This window comes from Hetaerina americana, unplaced genomic scaffold (genome assembly GCF_022747635.1).
Source record: "Hetaerina americana unplaced genomic scaffold, ioHetAmer1.1.p SCAF_1, whole genome shotgun sequence".
Classification (NCBI taxonomy): Eukaryota; Metazoa; Arthropoda; class Insecta; order Odonata; family Calopterygidae; genus Hetaerina; species Hetaerina americana.
Window position 1 is genome coordinate 28,562,736 of NW_027286069.1, and position 25,543 is coordinate 28,588,278.

Below are 25,543 nucleotides of genomic sequence, written 5' to 3' on the forward strand. Positions count from 1 at the left end.
GTAGAGAAAACGACAAGATTAAGCAATTGAACTATTGCATGTACCACCACCTAACTGTGGGATGTGAAATGTCCCTTTAAGGTCGTTAAGTTTTCCATAATCTCCTTCAGCTTTATCAGGCAATAATGGATATTACTACAAGACATTTTCATTCATGAACACTGAGCGAAATACATGGTATATCCTTCTCATCATCATGGTGGACTCTTCCACTTGATCAAAATTCGGTGTACCAACTAACACATAATGGGCCTCTTCAAAACATACATATACTCAAGCACCATATCCGATTATCCAGCTTGGTTGTTAAATTTACCGATATGTTTAGAGCTTAATTAAGCTTGAGGGATCTAGATATTTTGATCATAAGCGGAACGAATTCTTAAACAGCTCGCTTGATATGTCTGTTTGTCCTATAAAATAAATATTAAAATAGGACGGACGGGTTTATTTATGGAATTAAAAAAATAATAAAGGTGCACATTAGGGCAGATTACCTGTGAACCAGCAATCTAAGATTCTATCGAAGAAATATATTCCTTCAGTGTTTTTCTCTTATGACTCTTCTGAGTCATACTAGAAAAACACTGAAGGAATGGTCCTCTCCGACGTAATGCTATGGTAACGACGTGCCCACTTTCCGTTCCTCCTTCACCTCGGACTTAAATGTATAGCATTCTTTGGTTCAAAGTTAATCTTGGGGTTCCATCACGTCCCGTTCTACAGTTTGCGGCTGCTCCTGATGGAGTTAATTCATTTAGAATTAAACACAATTTTTACAAGACTTTTCACTGACAAGGATCGACCGGTTTCCACGCCTTTGCGTCATTTCCAAAGAATGACCAACCAAGCAGACAAAGATTAAGGACAATTTCTTTGTCAATTTTGTTAGTAAATGCTATTGAAAGTAACGCCAATACATTCAAATCGATCGGGTTTCCTCAATAAAAAGCAATGTAGGAAATGTTGTATCATGAGTTGAATCCAATGTTCCCTCTTATCAGACGAAGGGCAACTCCAACGACAATGTGAATCGAGTGCCAATTTACCGGAATGCACCGCAGAGTCGTCCTCGTGTTGGTAGCCGAGCTCAAGGGGCAGCCTCGCCCTCCTCCTCTGCTTGAAGTCCTGTCTCGGCACCCCAGGGGACGAGGGCGAGCAGCCCTTCCTCCTCAGTAGCAGGGCCGTGGCGGCGGCCGCCGCCGTGGAAGCGCTACCCGTGGGAGTCGCAGTGACATCCCTCGTCGGCCGACGCTGGACGGCGGGGGAGGAGGTAGCGGGGACCTCCGCAACCCCCGCTCCCCCTTTGCAACCCTTTCTCGACACATCCCTCTCATCCTCCTCCTCGACCAACCTCTCCCCTGGCCCCACCTCCCTGGCCTTCCAAGAGGAGGAGAACCTCTTCCTCTCCACGTCCAAGGAGACGTAAAAGGTCGAGCGACGCCGACCTGAGGTCACCTCCAGCATGTCGACTGCGTTTTTGCCGCGGCAACTTTAATCCTTATGCGCGTCACTCCCTTCCCTTCTGCCACTTCCCCAACATATATTCACGTTATGGTAACGACGTGTCCCCTTTCCGTTCCTCCTCTAAACTTCACCTCGGACTTAAAACAGGAGTCCACGGGGTCGTTAACGACGACAAAAACGTCAAAATTCTCTTCAACCGGCTTCTTTTTTTTGTCTAACTGTCGATTACCCACTCTTTGCACGCCGAAAGCCCTGCCAGAGTCCTCTTCAGATCATCGCCCGCGGAGTGGTTTGTTTTTATTCTCAACCCGTTTAACCGTTCTCTCCTGCTTTCGTTTTGGCGTTGTCCCGCTATGCGGGGAAGTCACGAGAGTGTTGTGTATTTACTATCGAGGACTCGCGCTCGTTCAACACCATTGCGTTCCCGGGATGATTCAACTTCCTCCTCAGCGCTTCGGCCTTCTTTCTTCCGTGGGCCACTTGGCGTATCAACAGACGAAAGGGCTGATTCCGCGTTTGCGTTCGACCAACCCACTCCTACACCGCTGACTTTATTAACTCTTCCCGGCCTCTCTCTTTCTCCGTCCTCAAATCTGCTGTGTAGAACACTTAAAAATATTAAGAAAAAATGTACTCAATTGCTTTTCGCCGCGATGAGAACAAAAAATACGCCAAGGCAAAAACCACTACCGTCTTCGGGTGTAACAAACAGCACTTCTCTCCATACCATTGATATGAACGAGAGATGGCCACGTGCCACGAACACGATACGGTGGCTTTCTTATTTTCGCTTTCTTGGAGTTGTTTTATACGACGGTGATATTATGCCGTTGCTCTTTTATCGCCTTTTTTCCGGGGGAACCGACCCACCGCACCTGCCTCTCCACTGGACGAGCCTTGTTCCGTCGGACGCGGGGCAGCTGCTCCTCTCACGGGGCGCCTCCTGCCGTCCACATTCCTTCCACACGGCGAATGAATGCGAGAAAGAAGACGAAAAAAAGGTACGACTCAAGGGACCCTTCGGGAGCCTTTGTAATCACCTAGAAGCTCCCCCACAGAAGGCCAACGGAGGGAACTCCTCGCTCATCGCCGTCGAGCTGCTCACGGTTTATGTCACGGGCGAGCTTCGAAAATTTGACCTTGGCGACGACAGGCAGCTGTTTCCAGGCATGCTGGATGCTCAGTTTTTTTCTCCCCTACGTGGGGTGGAGATCACGACCCGGGCATCACATGGGATGCATTACATGCCGTCCACACCAGTCCTCCCAATTCATCCACATTCAGCTCAGACTTTGACCGACTACCGGCAAACAAAAACACGACCTTTTATTCCGAGGCAGAAGACTCAATACGACACTCACTGATCAAAGATTAGGGCCGAAACGAAGGATATCATCCAAACATTTCATGCAAATAGGATTCACACAATTATTCCACGAAATAATTAACTCGCAGTATTAGAGACGATCCGCCCATAGGGTAGAGTGGCAGCAATCTCAACAACGGAGAAACCAATTTCCGTATTTCAGCCGCCAAATGTCAAATTTAAGTCCGTGATGAGACCACAGGGCGTTAAAATGTTACTGAAAGGAGTAAAAGTCTGTCAGTGGAACAGATAGTCACGAACGCGTGCAGGCAGAGGGAGAGATACAGGGATGACACCGGATGCCGCCAATTGCTCGTTGCAGCTACGGCGTTGGGGGAACGTGTTTATGACGAGTGACGGCGCTGTTTGTTGGGATGGTATGTAATAGCGGGGAGCCCACTCAACCCTCACTTTTGTTTTAAGAGACACTTCAAACGTATGATGAGCGAATAAATACCAACAACTTTCCGTCTCTCTTCACCCTCTCTTATTACTAATAGACCAATCTGACCAAGAATACTTTCACAGATTCAAAAACAAACAATGCCAAATATTTCCTTCAGAATAAAAAATTTCTGGAATTATCGTAATTCAGTTCGCCAATTTTCAGTCAAATCAAAATGTTTTTCAGAGAAAATAGTGGAAAAATTTTACAACAGATCCATCCAGAAAATGTTGTGAGTCTTTTAAGTTCAAATCATTTAATTACCCAATCCACAACAAGAGGCTAGTTTAATTGAGGTATAATTCACAATACATGAACCAGCCTTTCGTGAAATTCTACGCTCAGAGGGCATCAGTGGCAAATTAGCATGGGCGAAGGAAACGCGTATGTAATTTCTTGAATGAGAAAGGGAGGAGGAGGGGAGCGAATCATTGCATTCGAACTCTATTCTCTTCACGCCCCGATTAAAAGAGAAACCCGAAGGGTATCTCGCCTGGTTGATTTGCAGGATATCCACACACGGCGAGAACGCATGAACGTATCGCTCATCAGCGAAAACCCTGAACGCTCATTGTTCTGACCACTCCGCCGCTGCACTTTCGAAAACGAATGGATAATGAAACCCACCCTCGTCTCCCGTCGTCTGATCCGAGTAAACGAGCTAGGCCGGCTAGGTTGCTTCTGTGACAGTGACTTCGGGGAAGGAGAGCTATGAGGCGAAGCGCACACAAAATATCACTCGAGATGAGAGGAAACTTTAACGCAGAGATTCGTCGAGGGAATGCACATTATAGGTAAGCCTGATGTTGTTTTACACATCCCTATCCCCACCCCTTCCAGCAACCCCGTGCTTCAGCGGAACGTACACACAAAACAGTTGAGCGAATCCCAGCCGACGTCGCTGACTACCCAGTGCGTGGCGCGACTTGTTCAATCGCTGGCCCGTGGAAAACTCGGATAATGACTTCAGAGCTTCCTGCTCGGATTGAAATTGCTCTCCAATTTTCGCCGAGGGAAATTTATCCCGGATGAGGATATTGACGGCGGCAACTTCCAATTTGTGAAAGTTGTTGAAACCAAAATTGTTTGCTGTCATACATTCAAATCCAAGGATATTGTCGTTTGTCTTCGGTTGATCACTGCTGTATATTCACTGCTGCATTCAAAGTTGAAAATCTTTCCCGACGCCAGCGAACAAAGACTCAAATGTCTTCGACTATGACGCTACCTCTGAATTTCCCACTTTGACACCAAGAAAATCCTCGGATCGTCTTGCGCTTGTTTAAGTTCGGCCTCATTAAACGCTCCGTTGCAGCTATGGATGTTGATAATCACAAGCCAACACGCGAGTAACCTAGGATGAAGAAACACTCGCAGACAACACAGCCTCAGGGGTCACCTTCGTCAACCGATAAACTTCTACTGCCCCTTGAACACAATATCCTAAAATTACACTGGAGAACGTAGAGAGGCAGTAAACAACACAGCCCTCCTCCTGAGACGACGGGACAAATCACGACCGGATTGAAACCGTAGTCAAATCCGATACACCTGTTACAGCCCCCGAGTCGGCGGCCATGGCGAAGGACCACCTCTTTCGCCGATCCTGGCGGGTACGCGGTGTAATCCACTATCACAACACCGCGATCACACTCTTTCCTCGGGTCCCCATGGTGGTGGTGACGGACCTTCCACGCACAACACGACTATCCCGCTCTCCGTCTAACCTCAAACTGGCGGTTGCTTGCGGCCACGACGCCCCCGACCTCCCGCCCCTCTCGCTCCCCTCTCTCTCCCCCGCCTCTCACACCCCCGTCGGGCCGTTCTATCTCTCTCTCTCTCTCTCTCTCTCGACACCCCACACCACACACCAGCTCTCCCAAGCTTAACTCCCCTGCCCTCGGAGAATCGCTGCTGATTCTCCGCCTCCTTTGAGCCTCCCCATCCCAAAGCCCGCTCCCTTTCACCCTCCCTTCTTCGACGGACGACTAACTCCCAGGCAGTGGCGGTGGACGACATAAGAAAACGCATAGGTCTGTGCGGGCTTATGACAATGGGCGTCTCTGCGTGCAACGGCTGGCCGAGTTGTTTTTGCGGCCCTCAGCCCAGAAGATTGGAAATTAACGATTGGGCATTATGCTAGGTGTGGATTGCTATTTGATTTATTTACGGAAAACTGGATGTTTAGAACGAGGGAAAGCGAGTGGCTATGCGCTGTTTTCCAAACTTACGTAAAATTACTCTCAATTTTCTACATTTACATGGCACCCTGGAAAGTCACCGCTAGGATGTGTAGCAGGGCGTGCTGCCACAAAATAAACGCAACCTCAAAATTAAGGTTTGCTTGATTTTTAGTTACCAATAGATATTTCATATATTTCGGATGATGCTAATTATGTTAACTCCACCGCGTCAAGGTCCTAGTCCGTGTGGAAGACATACCGTAGTGCTTTGGAGCTAATAATCTATTTTCAACACCATCACTAAAGAGACTTGCTCCCATCATACACAAGGGATGTAATCTGTAACTTAAACTTTTCTCCGCCAGTTGTTCCCCACTTAGTTCCTCAAATAATCTTAGATACGCTACAAAGTTTATCTTAAAGTTTTACAAACCTAGCTCCTCTTAACTGAACCCCATCTATTCCGCCAATAAAACAGACTTCAGAGGGGAACGATACCCGTCGATCCAAATGTTGTCAAAAACGTCACCTAGATCGGGAAACGAACCACGGGACTCAACGTCCGGGTTAAAATTTAGAAACCACTATGGCCCGCAGGAATCCTATTCCGTAAGGCTTGACATAGGGAAATCCTGAATTTGGTGTACCAAAATAGATATTTTTCGAGTCTCTGACGTCCAACTACGAGATTTGACCTATTTCTAGCCCTCCGTGAATTTTGCTAACAGTTCCTTACCTCCTAAGCGAAAATCCAAACGGTAAAAAAGAACTATGGGGCGATATTTGTTGTTATTAGGGCGGCGTTGATCGATTGATAAGGCGATTCACACTATGAGACGGGTAATAAGTGTGTTCAAATTTTATGGTGCGAAAGAAAGGAGACGAGAGAATGACGGGGTATATCCCTAAACCAAGGGTACAAAACTCGTCATGAATGCTCCATCTGATAGCGAGTACTGCAATTGAGTGTGACTCCACAAGACATCAAATAAGAATCTGATTTCGAACGAAAAACCAGCCAACCTTGGAATTATAGCCTAGGCGTTGAAAGCAGACTGTTAGCGCGTTCGCCATATTAGCCCGATCGCCAAATATATTCGCATTGAAATTTCGCGACCCATTTAACAATAATAACATAGCGCAAACACAATCAGGAGTTTTAAGATGAATGATTCACTTGGTAGATGGTAGTTGATGTACTTCATGCTCTATAAATGACAAACAAAATCCTCACAAAGTGAACATGAAGCATCTAAAGCTAAAGGACAAGTAGGTAGGTACAAGAATAATCAGTAATCACGCCACAGTTTCCCTCCGACAAAGCCTAGGAATTGCATAACCAAAAGATCTTAACGTGAGCACCTCGGCGAACAAGGGAGCACGTGTATCAGTAGGATGGGGAAGTAAAAACGTATCATGAGCGAGAAGGGAAACTTCAACAAGTTACGCTCGGGGTAAGCAGCAGGAAATGAGATTAAGTCCGCACCGCCGAATGCATTCAGCCATGATACCACCTTCACTTCTTAATTTAATTTCCCTGAAGAGAAGAGTGGAAAGAGATACATTTACCCTCGTGTTCCCGCACATCGCTGCAATTCCGCATGACACGTTTACATGCGACTCAAATCGAAAAAGGTTAAAAAGTATTTTTTTCGTTCGCTCCATAATCTAAAAAATAATGCATATGCCCTTTAACGGCGAAGGTTTCTGCGCCGAGGTAAGAAGAGATGCAGATTAAACGTGACGTATAAGAAAGAAATGTGTTGACGCCACAGGGAAAAGACTGAGACTGTTGTCAATTAAAAGTGAACACGATTATATTTTCTTATGCCGTCGCACGACAGTTTGAGTGCAAGATCGAAAATATGAAATTCTGAACATGGGATGGCCAAAAGTTGTGATTTGGTGCCTAACACTAAGAGCGTAAACTACGCTTTTAACGCAGCTTTTAAGGTTTTTGCTGTCCAAACAGCATAGTCAGTAATCCCTTTGACCCCAATGATTACTTTCATCGTGCTTCACCATACTCTACGAGTTGACCGGTGGACAGCATGATATGACTGACTTTTACAAAAATAATATCTTCGATGCTCCTTCTTTCCTTGTAACTCCCTCCGCCTTTTTACGGGCATTTGAATCGAGCCTTTTACTTTGAAACGTGGTGAGGAAAGGGATTCAAAACTTTCACTGGAGCTTTAATATTTCATAGGTCATCAATTTGGATCTATATTAAACTCCATGAAAGGAACGAGAGAGGGGAAGAGCGGCGATTATAAATCAAGAAGCGGGACCTCCCACGAAAACTTTAATTAAGCTGACAGCAAGGATTTAATCAGTCATGAGCGATAACGAGCGGCGAGGGACGGCGAAAAGACTCATGTTCCAGCAATGAAAAAGCTGTGGTGCGACTAAGCGGCGCTGAGAACAAAATTTAGTATATCTTCACCTTAATGCATTCCTTTAGCTGCGTTTAGTTTTCGTTGGGCCAATAAGCAGAAGAGGTCGGGTCGGCCCCATTAGATCACACGGGGAGGTCCAATCAAGAAGACCTGTCCATCTGAATGGGAATACACATAACAAGACGTGCCTTTATGTTCCAGCTGCCTCGTGCCAAGTACTCCCAAAGAATAACGGTAATTCATTTGGACCAAATTTGTATTAGTCAACTATATTACCCATCGTATTTCATTGGATACATCCTTAGCGGTGAAAAATTTACCAGTTTTCGAAGCGATTCATGCATGATGTAATTATGAGAACATTTTAGTTTAGGGGATATCTGAGGTAGAATCTTATGCGTTGCAATGAAAAGTGTCACCAACCCTAATGGAGGTACTGTCAAATTACGCCCCGTGGGTCTGATGTATTGTGATCGTGTGATATTTATAATGAGGAAGACTATTTTATTTATTGAATCAAAAAAGGAAGAATAAATATTTAATTACATTTTATATTTAGGGAATTCCCGGATATTTTGGTACATATTTTCGTAGAAAAAGTCACGCTAAATCTCTTATTCGGTCTCACAACATTTATGCAAACGTTATTGTGAACTGCGGCACTAAGGAGAATGGGTATTGCTGCGTGACAGATAGGGAGAGCGATGTGCCTAGACACCATCGCGAGAGTGAGGGGAAGGAGAGGATGGGCGGATTTGGAGAGGACGAGAGAAAGGAAAGAAAGAAAGGTTGCGCACAATTATGAGGAGTACATAATTTGTCTTATTACACCGAACATTAATGTTCTCCTCCCGTGAAAGATAAATTATTTTTTGTGACATTTAACACAAGGGAAAATGTTTGGTAATCAGCGTACAGGATGGAAGAAAGGAGGCCTACTAGACAACATGAAGGCAGTCAGAAGTTACGAAGAAATAAAGAATGTAGCGGAATGGAAGTTAAACTCCTCACGATAACTAAAGGCAAATATTCGTTAGAGACCGTCCAAAACCCACCTTTAACTAAGAAGCATACCGTGAAAAAAACTTCACGTATTCTGCTTTCATCGAAGTTAATTCATATTTTGCAATCCAGCGTTGTCTCTCCTGATATCTTTTACCTACTCCTTCAAAACTTTCAATGGCGTCCAGATATTAGTTAAAAACTTTAACCGCTGAGTGTTTACACATTGAGTGTCCCAACTGAAGTTGTCTCGCTCAACATCAATGGATAAGAAAGGAAATTCGAAATGTTTTCTCCTCGGCTTCCTTCAAGTATCTGTCGCGCGCAAGGACTTCAACAAACGGCCAGATAAATTGGTAAGACATACGGAGTGTCTGGGTCTCCTTGAAGGCGACAGGGGAGCATTGGCGTCCGGGCCGTGGCCAGACGGAGCCGCAGCCGGCGCCTCGCAACACACGGACGGTGGATGTAACGTGGAACTATTCCGTCCACCTTTCTCCCTCCCAACCATTCTACTCTCTCTCTCTCTCTCTCTCTCTCTCAAGGTTCCTCTCACGGCAGCGTGGAACGGGTCCAGCGTGGATATGCTTTCCAAGATCATTGTTTACAAATTCATTCGGTCGTCATAATGGAAACGGTGACACGAATGGGAGTTCCAAGCAGCGAGTTAAGTAAGTTAGTTGCTTCCTGTGAGTTTTGATCGTCGGAGGAAAAACCTGATCGACTCACGTCCCTTTCCCGAAGTTCCTCCGAACGCTTTTTTCTTAGCATTTTTAAGCGCGGGAGACAGCGAGAGGCTCCCGACGACAGCCTCGGGCCGATTCCGAAAGAATAATTCCACCCAAATACAAACCGAATTCAAGGCCGCGCACATACAGACAGGCGTGACTGCATCCAAGAGTATGAAATTGGGGTAACGAATCTGGACCTCGCATTCTATTTCGAAACGATTTGCGGAACGGCATCCTCCTTTCCCTATAATATAAACTCATTTCCTATTACGACTGAATACATTTTGGAGCTATTATGCATTAATGGTTACTAATTATAAAACCGAGAAACAATTCACTTTTAAATATCAAATCTCAACAAAATGCATTCAGGCATCTAAATCCTTTTAATGATGGTGAATATTATTATTAATTTCAACAACTTATCGTTTCCAGAATGGAGACGTGGTAGTCCAGGGGTAGAGCATTGAATTATTTACCCGGATGATCCGGGTTCGATTCCCGGAAGGCTGACAGGGAAAGAGAGACGAAGACGAAGAAGGAAGGCAGGGAAAGAAGCAGACCACCCGAATGTATGGATTTCGCACGCCTCACAATTTCATCACCTATACTCTAAAAACCGACCTTCGCGTTAATTACTGTGCTTATGGTTTCTATCATTGTTAGATGAATTGACATCTTTTATATAGGTATGCACATTAAACCTTTAACAGCTCGTCACATCTCCCCTCCAAGTAAATGGGCAAATTTGACTATTGACTATTCTTTCCACGGTGTGAATTACAGCGATCTGAAATAGTGTGATGCTTTAATAAACAAATTATAAATGAGTCCTCTCCGCATATCGTCTGGCAGCGACGTGCTGAGAGTAATCACAGAACAGAAAGAAAGGCTGGAGTGTAAATCCGTTTAAAATTCAAAATCCCCGTAAATATCGAAGGAATTCACTGAGTACATAAAATTGGCACAATAAGTTTATATTTCATTCGTGGATACGATGGAATGCAAAAAAACCATAATTTTACAAACATTCGTTCGCTTCAATTTCTACGGAATAATCTGATGCACTAACCCGACACCATACTTTTCAACGACTTTATGGAGTAAAGTAGCCGATTTTCGCACTAAGTATCGTTTAGTGACCGACCAATGATAGATTCCTAGTCATTGAAAAAAAAATGAGTGGGATTACACAAGCCCTTTAGACAGAAAATTACAGGGCATTCGTCTATAACAAGCCACACTCTGGATTCCTAACAAGAATAACACACAGCTGCAAGAAAGTTAAGTACAAATTAAGAATGAAGGGCAAGCGTTCTTTCAGGTCGATGACACGCTCGTGACAAATCCTTGCCAAGATGTATCCGATAACAGGCTTCCCCCAGTCCTTCTACACTTAATTTCGGTGCCGCTCGAATGCCATTACCGTTACATTCTAAATGTCGATTCTTACCCTTGGAACGGCAAGTGAAAGCGTGAAAGGAAATCCTCTCCGGGGTCGCGCATCCATGGGGCCTTTGCTTGGAGCCAATGATTATAAACTCGTTTTCTGTAATAACTAGCGAAAGTGATTTAATGTATTTAGCTAATGAATAGAAATCATCCACTTCCCTCACTTAAAACAAATGTTCAGAAGTTACTTTCATCGCGAAGACGCGTACTTCCATCTTTGAATAACTCATCGCGGCTATCACTCTTCCTCAACTGATCTTTCGCGAGAATAGAGAATTCTAGAATTTAACTACCCACGCGTAAGTACGATGACCTCTTTCGCTGACCCGTGGATTTACTTCTTCTCCTGATCAAACGCTTGTCCTCTGTCATATAGTTAATACGAGGGTCATCCGGAAAGTAGTACCCGTTCGTGCCGCATGAAGTGCTGACGACGCGAGTAGCCGCTGGACGAGGTCAGATAGCTTCAGTGGCTTGTCTGCCTTCTCTGAGCCAAGTTGCGTGACGCTAGCATTGCCTGTGTTGTTTCTGTGATTGTTTACAATGTTTAAAAAAATTGAGAACGCCGCCAGTTGTGAAGTGAGGGCAGTGATTAAATTCCTCAATGCAAGAAACGTTCGCCCATGTGATATTCATCGCCAATTAAAGGAGGTGTATGGAGACAATGTAATGGACGAGTCGTCTGTTCGGCGGTGGTGTCGCAACTTCAACATGGGGCGGGGGAACACACACGACGATGAGCGTTCGGAGAGACCGTCTGTCATTACAGACCAACTGGTGAGCTCAGTTGACGAATTCGTGAGGAACGATCGGCGCGTCACAATTGATGACATCTGTGAGCATTTTCCCAATGTTTCTCGAACAATTGTTCATGAAATTGTTAAACACCATCTGCATTATGCAAAAATTTGTGCAAGATGGGTCCCTCGCGTATCTCAATGAGCTGGCGGCGAAGGACTATGCAGCAGGAATACAGAAACTTGTCACACGTTATGACAAATGCCTTAATTTGCTTGGAGATTATGTTGAGAAGTAGTTTAAAGTATCCTCTTTCAAATAAAATTTTTTATGTTTGTTAATATTTACTTTTGTGTCTTTATTTCACGAACGGGTACTACTTTCCGGATGACCCTCGTATTATGTCTTGAATATATCCCGCAAGGTTGTGGGTTGGAGGAATTTCGAGCCATTCTACTTTTATAGCCACGCAATGTTTATGAGGTTTCGAAATCGTCCCTCGCAAAAAAAGCAAAACATCACACTGAACGTCATCGCACAATCCGCTCACAATCATCCAAGGTATTTCACTTATGAGCGGCTTCAAAATACCGGGTTGGTACCACTATAAGAGCTTGCTGCATTATGTTTTTTCCCGAATGTAGCAGTGAAATTACATCATTATAAATTGGTTCAACTGGGATAGCGTCCCAAAAGTTTACTTTTATCTAATAACCATGTATGCACAGCTTGTCAATGATGCTGAAACTGGCTGAATAAAATACCAAGTATGAGTTCAGCAACTGAATTTACAATGAAAGAGCGCGATTTAAGAAAGCCTTCCAAAACGTAAGTTTTGGCTTCTCACTCCTATCCAAAGTGTCGCGCTCTTAACTTCGGAAGAGTTGTCAAATACATTTAATCGATTCTCTCAAGATTTTTCCCATTCTTTCATTTTTAAAGTGTCCGAGAAAATATTTAAGCCGCAAAAGTAAGTACGAGTGAAATCAATAATCGGTTCTCATACGGCTGCAGTCGCGTCGGCCATGCAGAGACAATATGTAATCACACGCCGACAGCGAATGGGAGAACTTCACGGCAAAACTCGCGTCGTGTACTTCGCCGACTTGAAAGCGAAACAAGACCGATGAGATTTACTGGTAGGAGCAAGCGAAAACACCCGAGAGTTCGAAGCCGAAGGAAAGGATCGATGCCACGATTTTTTCCAGCGAGAAGGCGGCCTCGTGGGAAAACTAAAGGGGGCGCCCCCGAGGGGAGAGGTTGGGGACGGAGTGGACGAAATAATAAGACAAAAGAGGCGGCTCATGCGGAATGCGCAAAAAGGTGTGGCTTTCACTCACGAAGCAAAGAGAAGGAAGAAACATGTCTCTACGAGGCACGCTTTGTTCTCGGGAGGCAGGAAGAAAAAAATGTCGCACTTCCTACCCACCGCCCTACCCTCCCTGTCTCCGGGCCGCCCTCTCCACACACAGCCATGCCTTCCATTCCCTCTCGCTCACCACTTCCCCTCGGCCAACCCCCGCGTAAGTCCTCCCACCCAGACTCAGACCCTCATCCACCTCCGACGCTGCCCCCCTCTCCCGGCCGGCCCTACTATATTCCCACCGCCATTCCTTTATGTCACCAGAATTCCATCTCTTGGTGCGTAGAGCCACAGGAGGTTCGGGAGATGATGAGAGGTCCACGACATGAGTTTCCGAAGCCCCCGAAATTCTTGGGCGGATGCTCTCTTAAGTAACGCGATAATGAAAGGAAAAGTTTAACAAAAGAGGAACATGTGACAGGCAATCTAACTCCGCTTTAAATTCAAACAGGCTCCAAACCGAAAACAAGGGGCGGAGAAATTCAAAAATGTCATTCATTTTCGAAATTTTCGGGTGAGCCATTTGCGTTTAAGAGATAGTCACGGCATACGATAGCAACAAAAGGATCTCCTTCTCTGGCATCCGTAGCCACATCCCTCTCCATCTATTCAACATCTCCATCTCCGAGTTGATTTATTTTCCATATTTCTGAATGGCTAAAGCACCCTTCCAGCATCCTTTCGACTTGTACACGATATTATTGTATGGTTATGTTGCATGATATAGGCTATAGGGCCCATTCTAGGGGTTAGAGCCGAAAAGTTTTTGTGAGATATGAACTCGTCATTTCTCCATATTAAAAAAACATGCATTCCATTCCACCATTTTTCTAAAATCTCTCTCTCACCAGCTTCTATCATCCAATTCATCACACTTCAGTTTTTCTCTCGATCCACTTCCTGGTAATGCGTCAATTTATAAGCAGCTACTCCTTCGTCAGGGGTGATTTTTTTAAAGCATTCCAATCCACGATCATACATCGACGACAAGGAAAGCGACATGCACGGGGAGAGCCCAAAAGATTGAGAACTCGCGGTCTTGACGTTCACCCAAGGGAGCGCAGGAACGCCGACAACCCCTTTCCAACACGCGGTGTATCCTTCCTCACCTTGCAACCACGCACAGAGCAATTACTATCCCTGCCGCTGTTAATGATTAATTGTAGGTTACACTCGAGATGATTTTACCCATATCCAGAAAACCTAGAAGGCAGTAATTGCGCTCTTCCTCGAGCATTCTTCCACTTTCCATGAATGAAAGTTAAAAGCATGTCAACTCCAAATACACAGGCTCGAACGTTTTTTGGCCACGAGATAGAGGCATATTTTCTCCCTGCTTTCATTTAAACATCTGCTTTGGAGCGTATAAAACCAAAAAGAATCACCTTTCGAAAGTCGGATAAAACGGTTTGACCGCTAGAGGTTTGAGTCAATAACATAGACGATGTCTGGTTAAATGATTCGCTCAAGAGCGAATGTGACTAGCTCTGATGACTTCAGCCAACTACTGGGTGGCTGGAAACAAAATATACGTGTATTATTATGATGATACCGATCAAGATATATTTTTTGGATGGACACGGTCAATAAAATTGTACAAAAATACATTTGATTGCCTCTCCTAACAAAAAACAACCTGACAGGACATACTCGTACAGTAAGTTCCTCTTCTACCCCTCTTACCTCTTTCCACCGTTTTCCCGTACAACATCCCTAACATATTCCTTCCCTTTCTTCGCTTACCCAACGCTCTCCCCTTGATAAATGTATTGAACACGACGTACGGATTGTTAGGAGCAATCCAAATGAGGCAGGAAAAATGGATTCAGAGGGTTTTGATTGGAAATGTGACTTGAGGCTAATCAGGCTTCAAAATACAGAGAAAATTTGCTCTAACGGAAATCGAACTGGGTTCTTCATAGGCCAGTTACTGTAGAGAAATATCAGCATCCCATTCGCCATTCCGTCTGTATCCCCAAACTCGGGGGTACAGATAGAATATTAGCCTTCACCAAAATGGGGTAAAGCTTGAAATTAGATGGAAGAAAATAAATGCCTCTGTGCCTTCATTCATGCGATTGGGCGTGTCCTAAACAAACATTGCCTCTGACGTGTCCGGCATCGAACGCGTCTCACTTATTTCCCGTCCCTTTCTGCCTTCTTCCCTTCCCGACTCAGCAGAGCCACACCACCGAGCACATCCTCTGCGGAGACACAATGGGCACACAACGCAGCCAGTCCCACAACACGACTCATGAGGCTCTCCCCTCTCGGCGCCTCCTTCCTCGTCTTATCCTCCTTCCCTATCTCTTCCCGTTCACTAATCCTCACTCCACTCTCCTCCCTGGCCCGCAAACAGTCTCTCCTCTCTCTCTTTCAACCTCCTTTTCCCTCTCGGCCCCATACACTCACTCCTCCCCGCCACAAACTTCTCCCCTCTCTTCAGACCGACGGCCTCCCCTTCCCCCCTCCTGATTCGAACCACCAAACCCTTCCGCAGCTTCCCCCCTCGGCCACCAGAGGCAGCTCCGTCCGGCTTGAGCAGTGTGACCGCTGGCGGGGAGTTGGGATGAGTGGGGGAATGGAGGAAGGGCGGGAGGTGTCCCAAGGACAAGGAGAATGCGAGGGTGGCGGATGGTGCCGAGAGAGAAACGCGGGAGAGACCAAAGGGACTGGGCGAGCGAGAGCCGTGAAAATTACTGATGTGACAATGAATCGACAGGGATTCCCGACTTTGGGAAAGTATGCCGCGTCCCCAATAAAAACTATATCCTATTAACGTTTACATCTGCCCTTGAAATTTGACATTACATATGCTGAAATATTCACGCGTAATAATATTTATGTAATAATTATTAAGGGAGCTTGTGACAACTTCGGATTTGATATATTTTTAACTAAAAAGTAGAAAATTAAGAATTATATTCCCATGAAAAGTTTAACAAAAACTTTACAGTTCCGGTTAGATTCTGCAAGAGAAGCCAAAGGCCAGCCTCCGGTTTGATTGACAGAGCAGAATCACGAGAAAAGTATGCAATGGCGTGCTAGCGAAACTGTGGTCATGCTTTCCTTCAAAGGCGAAAAACACATTTTCCTTAATTAACGCCGTCATCATACACCTTGTTCGTTGGGAGTTTTGGGCCAACAATGAAATTCAAGGGTTTCCTGAAGTCCCAACCTTGAGCCGTTATCCATGTGAAATAAAAACTTCCCCTTGGGTCTGCGATCCTTTCCATTTCTCGTTTCGCTCTCGACATCTGCGATTGATTACACAGGTGGGATAGGCAGCAACAGAAATTACCAACACCAACAAAGTGGCGCCAAGTTGTGGCGGCCAAATGCCGAATGTGATTTAAGGGGAATGCTGCTTTAATTCCTTTTGTTTCGTCCAACAAAAATAGTTTGTCCTTCCTCTTCTAAGTTATTCCCATGGTTAAATGTAAAACTGCACGACGGCTCAACTGTCACACAACGATTTAGACATGCTAAAAAACAGTACCTCCGTCTTCCTACACTTTAAAGTTAGAGCGACATGCAAAGTGTACAAGCGAATTGTGAACTCATCCAGACTACGAGAAGGATGCAAAAATCGAATCGGTTAATACATCCATTAGAAAACCGGATTCGTGATTCCTCAGGCAAAAGGAGTGTCAAAGTCGTCTTGAAAAGGGCAGAAGAGGGAAAGGAATTACATTGAAAGATCACGCGCCGCAAAGATCCTGTGACCTGAACCGAACTCACGTCCCGATAGGCCCTAATTATGGAATCAACTTTATTTCACTTTTGGAAGCACAATAGGTCATTTCACAATTCCCGCCACAGTTTTCGGTGTAAATCCTAGGAGAACGAAGCCGCAATATGCACCGAATTGATCGAATACCCATACACAGTCATCATTTTAAAGAGGTTCAACGGAAATGGGTTTCCTTTAGTTGGGCCATAAAATGTTTACCGATGATCCGGAATTCAGTGCTACACAAGACTCATGGGGGATATTCATATAACTATAAAATGCGACAGATCAAATAGCTGACAGTCCCTGGGGAAAAAAAATCACCTAATTTATTAATAGAAAATATTGATGGATGTAATTTTTTTACGGACGCGCAAATAAATACACAAGACTAACAAAAACCGCCTAGTCCACCTTGTTATAAGAGAGGGACTAAAATAGCTTCATGGGGTTAGAAACCATGTGAAGCTTGGATTCCCATTGGAATCATAGAAACGCATTTCAATGTAAAGAACACGAGGGTTCTGAGGGGAAAGTTTAGCCACATCTTTTGTTATTAACTTGTAATTTTAAAATCAAATATGAAATTACTTACTAAAAATTCGTCAAACTCATTCCAACTGAAGCCCCTTCCGAAAACCCCGTGGTGGCTTTCAGGATACAATGTAGATGAAGAAATGAACCCTAATATCATAGATGATCCTATTCTCGTAATAGAATATTAAAGTAATGTTGTGAAGACCCTAAATAAACCGCGAACATTTCATTTGAAGTATTATATTGACTTAATATCTATGCACCAAGATTTAATTTTCATAACCCGAGCTTATGGCAATTCATAAAAAAGGACATATAGGAAATACACTAGAAATAGGAGAATCCACAGCATTTTTCAGCTGAAAAAAATAATATTTAACCTTTCCCACGTGCTTTGTTTTTATGTAGTTTAGACGAACAGTACTTTAAAAAGTTATACTCAAGATTGTGTATTCATGATCTTACATACACATATTGTTTTAACCCACTGTTTGATACAAGAGCAACGTTATTATTTACCTTTGGAAGTAGTATGATGGAAGGGGAGGGAGGGATGGGTTGGATGAATCTGAGACAAAGAGAGGAAGGGTGATATTTATGCGTGGGAGAGGATTTTTTGGATGGGAGCGAGAGGAGGGGGTGGGCGAGGGTGGTGGGTGGAAGTAGATTGGCCACTCAAAGAGTGATTCTTATAAGGCTGTGATTCATTTTTTGTGAGTCCCAATTCCCAGTCGTTATAGCAGCTGCGTCATGAAGTATTTTTTTCGGTCCCTCTGAATCCAACCCCATACGTGTATTCTTTGTTGTCTGTCCAGGGTTATAATTATGGGAATGAAAGATCTCCAGAAGAACGAAGAGCCAATTTTCTTTATTACCCCTGACTTAAAGTTTATTTCTTACAAATCCATAGGATTAAATGGTCGTGGTACCGCATGAAATTTCTCATATTTTGACACTTGTCCCGCGCCAACGCTTAATGCTATTAAAATGCAAAATCACACAGAGTGAGAGGTTTTAACGCAATTGCAACAAAGAATGACTACGTCTCACTGATACTATAATATAAGATATTACAAAATTAAAATGAAATAATAACGATTAGTAAGTGACATTTTTATTTGGAAATCATCAATAGAAATGTTAAACTAGTTCGCTTTCCCAAACTTTGACAGGCCCTTCCCTTTCGAAGGCCAAAATCGCATCAAAATTTTTTAAATAAGATTTCCGAGGACCGCTAGTAAAAAAAACGGCTTGGGAAAATGTGGCATTTCCGGTTTACACCATTTAAATTGGATGGCTATATAATTAATTACATCGAAAATACAAAGAGTTCCAGATTTCAAGGCTCGATGGTTTTTTTAACCGTCGACGGGGCGGGAGAACGGGATCGATTAAGACGTGAGCACAAATGTTCACTTTGGGAGTCACCATACTTGCAAGACGAAGACGGCGACAGGATGGTACGCTTGGAAATCATCACTGCGATCAGGGTGATATGACGTATGGGGTCGAACAGGAAAATACCGTGGCGATCCAAATGGAGGTAAAAATAAGGTCGTGCGCCGGAAATTACATCAATTCCACCAAAAATCCAGGTCAGGTTTGAGTAACAATCGATCCATCGTCATCCAACACACAGAAGAATGCACTGTCATCAGTCACAACTGCGGAGAATAGCCACTGGAGTTCACACACCACATTTCATTGGTTGCCATCGCCATTTGAATGACACCAGTAAGATCCTAAGCGTCAATCATCCATCACTTTTAACTTCGGATCGATTTGGCGATAGTTTTTGACTGTTCGCCGATGAAGCAACTATGGCAACGAGAGAGAGAGGAAATTGTACAGTGACGGGGTTTTTTTTATAAAAAAGGGCAATAGTGAAGGAAGCACTTTGCAGACGACGTTCGACGCAAAACGCGGTGTAGAACGATGAAGGGTTGACCTTAACGCTTGCCATCCTCGTCATCAACGCGAGAGGCAAATGGCAACCAAAAGGATCATGACTCAACATCGTGCTCACTTTCACAAGGTAGATTGTCCGGGTCACCACTCTCCGTTTCCAAGAAGGAATCATCGCTCCACCCTCGCCGTAATGCAGGAGGACGACCCCGTCGGCTGTATTGTTCCAAAGAGTTCGCTAATATCTCGCATACATATCTCCACCTGCAGCCCGGCGAAAATGTGTTCCCAGATATGAATTATTATAGCATATTAGCAACACGCGACCGTAATGAATTTCCACTGTTCTATCGCCCACACGCGAAAATTATCCATCGAGCCCATTTCATTTCCTCACCACAATAGAAGTCGGTTTTATATTTTCCTCCGCTTATTCCACGAGTGAGCTCATTTATGACAATTATTCGATCAAAAAAGGGCTATCAAGCCTCGGCAAAAAATTTGTAAAAATCGCAGACAGCTATTTTGGGCTTATGTGGCTAGATCACAAAGAAGCATAAATTGTTGCGGAAAATCTCTCATTAATTTCACAGCGATCCAAAGAGATAATTAGTTAGCCTTTCACCGCAGTTCATTAAAAAAAGGAGCGAATTTAGGTTTCCTTTCATTGGCTAATTGCAAATTGGCCTTCGCCCATTCACAAGATAACAGGAAAATGAAAGTTCATTATTCCATAATAATGTAAAACATGCGATGAAAGATAAAAGGATGGGGCTTTCGCTTTTTGTCTTGCTCAAAAACATTATCAATAGTTTCGAAACTAAGCAATTAGGCCATACACCATGATAGAAGTTCCCAAGACCGTCTCTCTTCACTGTTGACCTCTAAAACCGCTCGAAATGTTTTGTATAACTATAATTAATTTCAAGACTAATGTAATCATCCACAGGCGAAAGAGGTAAGGAACAGAAACATTCAATAATCTATTAATTCATAAATTATTTAAGCATCAAAAACGGCTGAATGAATGTGATTAACAGAGCTTGAATGAAACTACCATTGGGAACGCAATGAAAAACCATTCACCTTCCGAACGAATGCGCTCAGCGCCAGCTAATTTCAAGGATGTCCTAGATTAATTCTTAAATTGCATATATTTGACCGATTAGTTTTCCGAAGACGTTCAGTACATTTTAAAAAATCCCAAATTACCATGGAACATTCATTCAAGACTAGAGAGATAGACTGTTGAGCGGATATGTTAAGGATAGCGTTTTTCCGAAAACAATTTGAGACAGTAGCAGCTCCTACTCACATCAGCTAGGGATAAATTAAATGGAATCATCATTACGTGTGTATGTGTGTGTGTGTGTATATATATATGTATATATATACACACACACGAGGGTCATCCGGAAAGTAGTACCCGTTCGTGAAATAAAGACACAAAAGTAAATATTAACAAACATAAAAAATTTTATTTGAAAGAGGATACTTTAAACTACTTCTCAACATAATCTCCAAGCAAATTAAGGCATTTGTCATAACGTGTGACAAGTTTCTGTATTCCTGCTGCATAGTCCTTCGCCGCCAGCTCATTGAGATACGCGAGGGACCCATCTTGCACAAATTTTTGCATAATGCAGATGGTGTTTAACAATTTCATGAACAATTGTTCGAGAAACATTGGGAAAATGCTCACAGATGTCATCAATTGTGACGCGCCGATCGTTCCTCACGAATTCGTCAACTGAGCTCACCAGTTGGTCTGTAATGACAGACGGTCTCTCCGAACGCTCATCGTCGTGTGTGTTCCCCCTCCCCATGTTGAAGTTGCGACACCACCGCCGAACAGACGACTCGTCCATTACATTGTCTCCATACACCTCCTTTAATTGGCGATGAATATCACATGGGCGAACATTTCTTGCATTGAGGAATTTAATCACTGCCCTCACTTCACAACTGGCGGCGTTCTCAATTTTTTTAAACATTGTAAACAATCACAGAAACAACACAGGCAATGCTAGCGTCACGCAACTTGGCTCAGAGAAGGCAGACAAGCCACTGAAGCTATCTGACCTCGTCCAGCGGCTACTCGCGTCGTCAGCACTTCATGCGGCACGAACGGGTACTACTTTCCGGATGACCCTCGTGTGTGTATATATATATATATATATCTGAAGACGACAGCCGTGCTGTCGAAACGTAAAATAACAAATTGTGAGTGTCCTTTCTTTGTGTCTCTATATTCTAAAAATCTACATCTGTGTTTTTTATATATTTGTATATATATATACATATATATATATATATATCCATATGTGTATATATATATCCATATGTGTATATATATATCCATATGTGTATATATATATATATATATATATATATATATATATATATATATATATATATATATATATATACACATATGGATATGTATGCATGTATTTTTGTGTATCTGTGCACATTTGTAAGTGTATGAATATGCATGTTTGCATCTGTCTAAGCCTATGCATACGCATGCATGTATTTGACTAGAAATGATGGTGTTGCCATGTGCATTTCTCCGGAGTCCGACAAGTGTTACTTATTCATTGCTTGTCGAATTTTCTTCTGTAGTGGTGTCTCATGCATGGAGCGCGATACTGCCTGCTCGTGTGCGGCGCATACCTGGTGTGGATACACCCTGCTGCACACCATCCCGATGGCTTGCAGGGTATTATGTAGATGCATATATGTAGAACGCTGTTATGACCGCCAGAAAAATATCTTAGATTGAGTTGGTCACAGTCATCGGCCGGGATTGGAACCCGGGTCCTTTCGGTATATTGTCCAACGTTTATCCACTATACTACCATGCCGCCAAACCTGTGATGACCGTTGTTAAAGATAAATTAGACTGCCACAGCAACAAACTGCACGGCGGTCTGAATATTAGTTCGAGCATCTTAAGGATCGATTTCGATCCCTGGTTCAGGCAAACTACTTCATCTACTGAAATAGAGTTGCCTTGAGAGCGCGAGCACCATGCTCATTACGTGCATAATTCGTTCCATTTATTTATAATGGATTACTTGGGTTTGGACGACTGAAAGACGGTTACGGATTTCGAGAATTTCATTTTGAACGTACACACGAGAGAGTTGTGAAATACTTCACATTACGCGAAGATTGACGTAAACGAAGAATATCTGCCGTCCTTCAAGAGCGAAGGAGGACGACAGCTTCTGCTGCTCACTAGTGTCGGCAGAGGGACGGCTGACGCGAGACGTCTTGTTACCCGAGAGAGCTTCATGGCAGCGGCAAGCACTCCTTGCCGTCATAAGGAAGCGAGCGGCTAGGGGGTCTCATTGCGAGCGGGGAACAATGGCAAACAAGGAAGGGAGGGAAGGCGGCCCCGTGACCCAGCGCTCTTTTGTCTCCGATGTCATCCAACACTGCGCCACGAGGTTCGCCTTCCCGGCAAGCATTTCGTCCGCCCTCGAGTGCTTCGAGGCAAAACTATCCCAGTACCGAGGAACGTGCACGCGGATGCACCCCTGCAACGGCATCGATGCATGCACGCAGACACAAACACGTGTGCGGACGTTCTTCTCTTCCCGCGGTGTATGAGATTTTAAAACCCTGACCTACGCATTTCGAATCCCGGGTGAACTTGTGGGAGCACTGGAACAGGGAGAGAGGCAAAGCGGATGAAAGCGGTCGTAACAAACACTGCAAGGACAACCGCATTGTTTACCCGCATTATCGCTGGGGAAGAGGGCTTATCAGAGAAAAAGCAATGGCGGAAAAAATTATAGCAATTATCAAACACGAAAAGCTAATACGGCTGAGGAATAAGATAAACGCAGAATGCTAGATATTAAGAGAAAACCAACGCTTCACGCCAGAAAAAATATCTAATGAGCAATGAGAAGGTATGTAGTTAATTCACAACTTTAACTTTGAAGGCGAAATGTCGTTAGCTGCCGGGTGAAGAATATATGAACAATTTTATTCGCTTGGTAAGCTTGAAATGATGACGGTTACGTCATATACCATTACCTTGAACGCTGGTTCAGCGCATTCTTCACGGCGCTTTCTATGGAGCTCTCTTGGATGATAAATGAAAGGGCGGAACAGGAAAATAAAATTCATAGAGGCGCAAAGTCGTAAAAAAAATAATATTATCACTTCACTCACGTCAGCTAACCTACTTCCTGATAAGGGGGTGCACTCGAGAGGAAAGAGACAGGTCAGGCTGTTTCGTGATGCTCAAATTAACGGGGTGAATATCTAACTCGCTGACCTTGAAATTTCCTCAAATATTGCCTTCGTTTCAATGAGGGCCCTGATTAATCCCACACGTGAAGGAACCTCGACCACCCTTTGTTATCGGTAACTCAAGTAGGCACACCCACTTGAATATTTAGTTCTCAGGCTTTTCGTTTCCCTTTCGGGCGATCGATAAACCTCCCCTCTCATTTCGGAAGTGGGTGTCACCGCCGCTTACGAAATTTTCAAACCTTGGCGTGAGACATCTGGCGCTAAAGGAGTGCGCTGACTGACGTCCGACACATAACCCTCACGGACTAAGAACAACGCTCTCAAAGATCGCCAAATTTAGGGGAGCTTTCAGCGTGAAAAGAAAAATAAGTGTTCTCGGCCGAGCATCAGATATGATATCTGGGGGAGCCGTTAGAACCGCCACCGTCGTTGTAGAAGAAAATAAATATCCGAGTTATCTTATCTCTAATATTTCAGTATCGTGGTAACCTCTTCGATAAAACAACGCGGAAAGGAGATGTATTGCAAAACTTACACGACTGTGTTTACATAATGTATTACTTCCAAAGTTGGATATGCCAGCACCACGTGATTCTAATTTTCGAAATGACTTAATGGCAAATTACATGCAATTTACATAACAAATCTTCGCCTAAGTACATCTTATTACCGCTGATCATTATCGTAATATGTGCTACTGAAAAGCTGGGTGGAGAGAAGTGGCGTCTGAGTATGTAATGGGCACGAAGGCGGTCGAATATCGAGAAATCATTGTGATAAATAGCCCAAATGGTGAAAGATGGGAAAGTTTTTCATGGTAAAAAAACTAATGCTCTCCAGCCAGTGCTCAAGAAGAAGAATTCTTTCAGGACAGCACACTAAAATGTATATTATTCTACTACAGATAAACACGCTTTCATCTTTGAAGGGACGTCAAGCAGTGTGACAAGGAGAGCGCACGAAGAAAGCAAATCTTGCTAAAGGGAGAAGTGCAAAAAATGATGCGAGGAAAGGGGTTCAAATTAGATGGGCAAAAGAGATAATGGGGCCTTTGCATGGGATTGGTAAAATACACAAAAAAAAGTAACTAAAGGGGAAGCGGAAGCGATTTGGCCGAAGGCTCGGAGATGCGAAAACTTGAGTGTGGCCGAAAACGGGAGTTCAACTTTCTTTGCCAAAAGCTATCGACTTTTTTGGATGAAAATAATTCCTCCTAAGCATTACAACGAACATATGAACTCTCCGACTGATCTGATCTTACAGGAGACGTCTGCTGCCGCCATCTCCGTTCCTTGCTAAGTACGTATCCGAGAATCAAACTTAAATGAAACTATTTCGTGCTAGATTAAGTAAATTTATCCTATGATAAAATTACACAAACCCCTTCAGTTTTTTAATATACGTGTATACTCTTCTTCTTTTTTAAGAATTATCATAATTAATTTCAGGTATTAATAACAAAATATCATGTGCTACACAGGAATTGAATTTCGGACCTAAAACAACTTTATTTGCATTGTAGCATTCAAGATAACGGTTTTTTTTAAAGTAGTAATGTCGTTCGCGATCCGACTTTGGAGTTAAATGACCCGAATCTCAATGGCTCGACATCATTTTCATGCATGGTAATTTTAAAATTGCAATGCTTGGTGCATCTAAAACTGAGTTTCTGGGGTGCCAGAACCGGGTGAAACCAAATACGGCACAGGGAATGGAAACGGTCACTCTCACTTAAAAAACTAACCTTCGGGTTGAAGACAATGGCATAGCTTGGTATGTGGGAGCATTATCCAACGTTTCGTTCAACATTCGAAGTGTAAATATTTGGAGAGGAGAATGATCTTGGCCAATCCACCACTTTTTCTGGTTTCAAAACAACCAATAACCGTGAGATAGAACGAGGAGATGGGAAAACATGGAGTGTAGCAACGTCGAACAGTTTCCGAGGGA

The 25,543-nt window shown here is 43.7% G+C and overlaps 1 protein-coding gene across 5 annotated transcripts in view; it reads right to left on the reverse strand.

Moving 5' to 3' along the window:
• Window positions 1-25,543, reverse strand: part of raskol (Ras GTPase-activating protein raskol) — a 650,862-nt gene that overhangs the window by 88,542 nt on the left and 536,777 nt on the right. The window contains exon 1 of one of the 5 annotated variants that reach the window (XM_071587467.1): window positions 1,050-4,977. The exons of the other annotated variants lie outside the window; for them this stretch is intronic. Within the exon in view, the coding sequence (XP_071443568.1) occupies window positions 1,050-1,467 (418 nt within the window). The 5' untranslated portion in view covers window positions 1,468-4,977. Of the gene's footprint in view, window positions 1-1,049; window positions 4,978-25,543 lie in introns of those variants that run through there. 5 annotated transcript variants of the gene reach the window in all.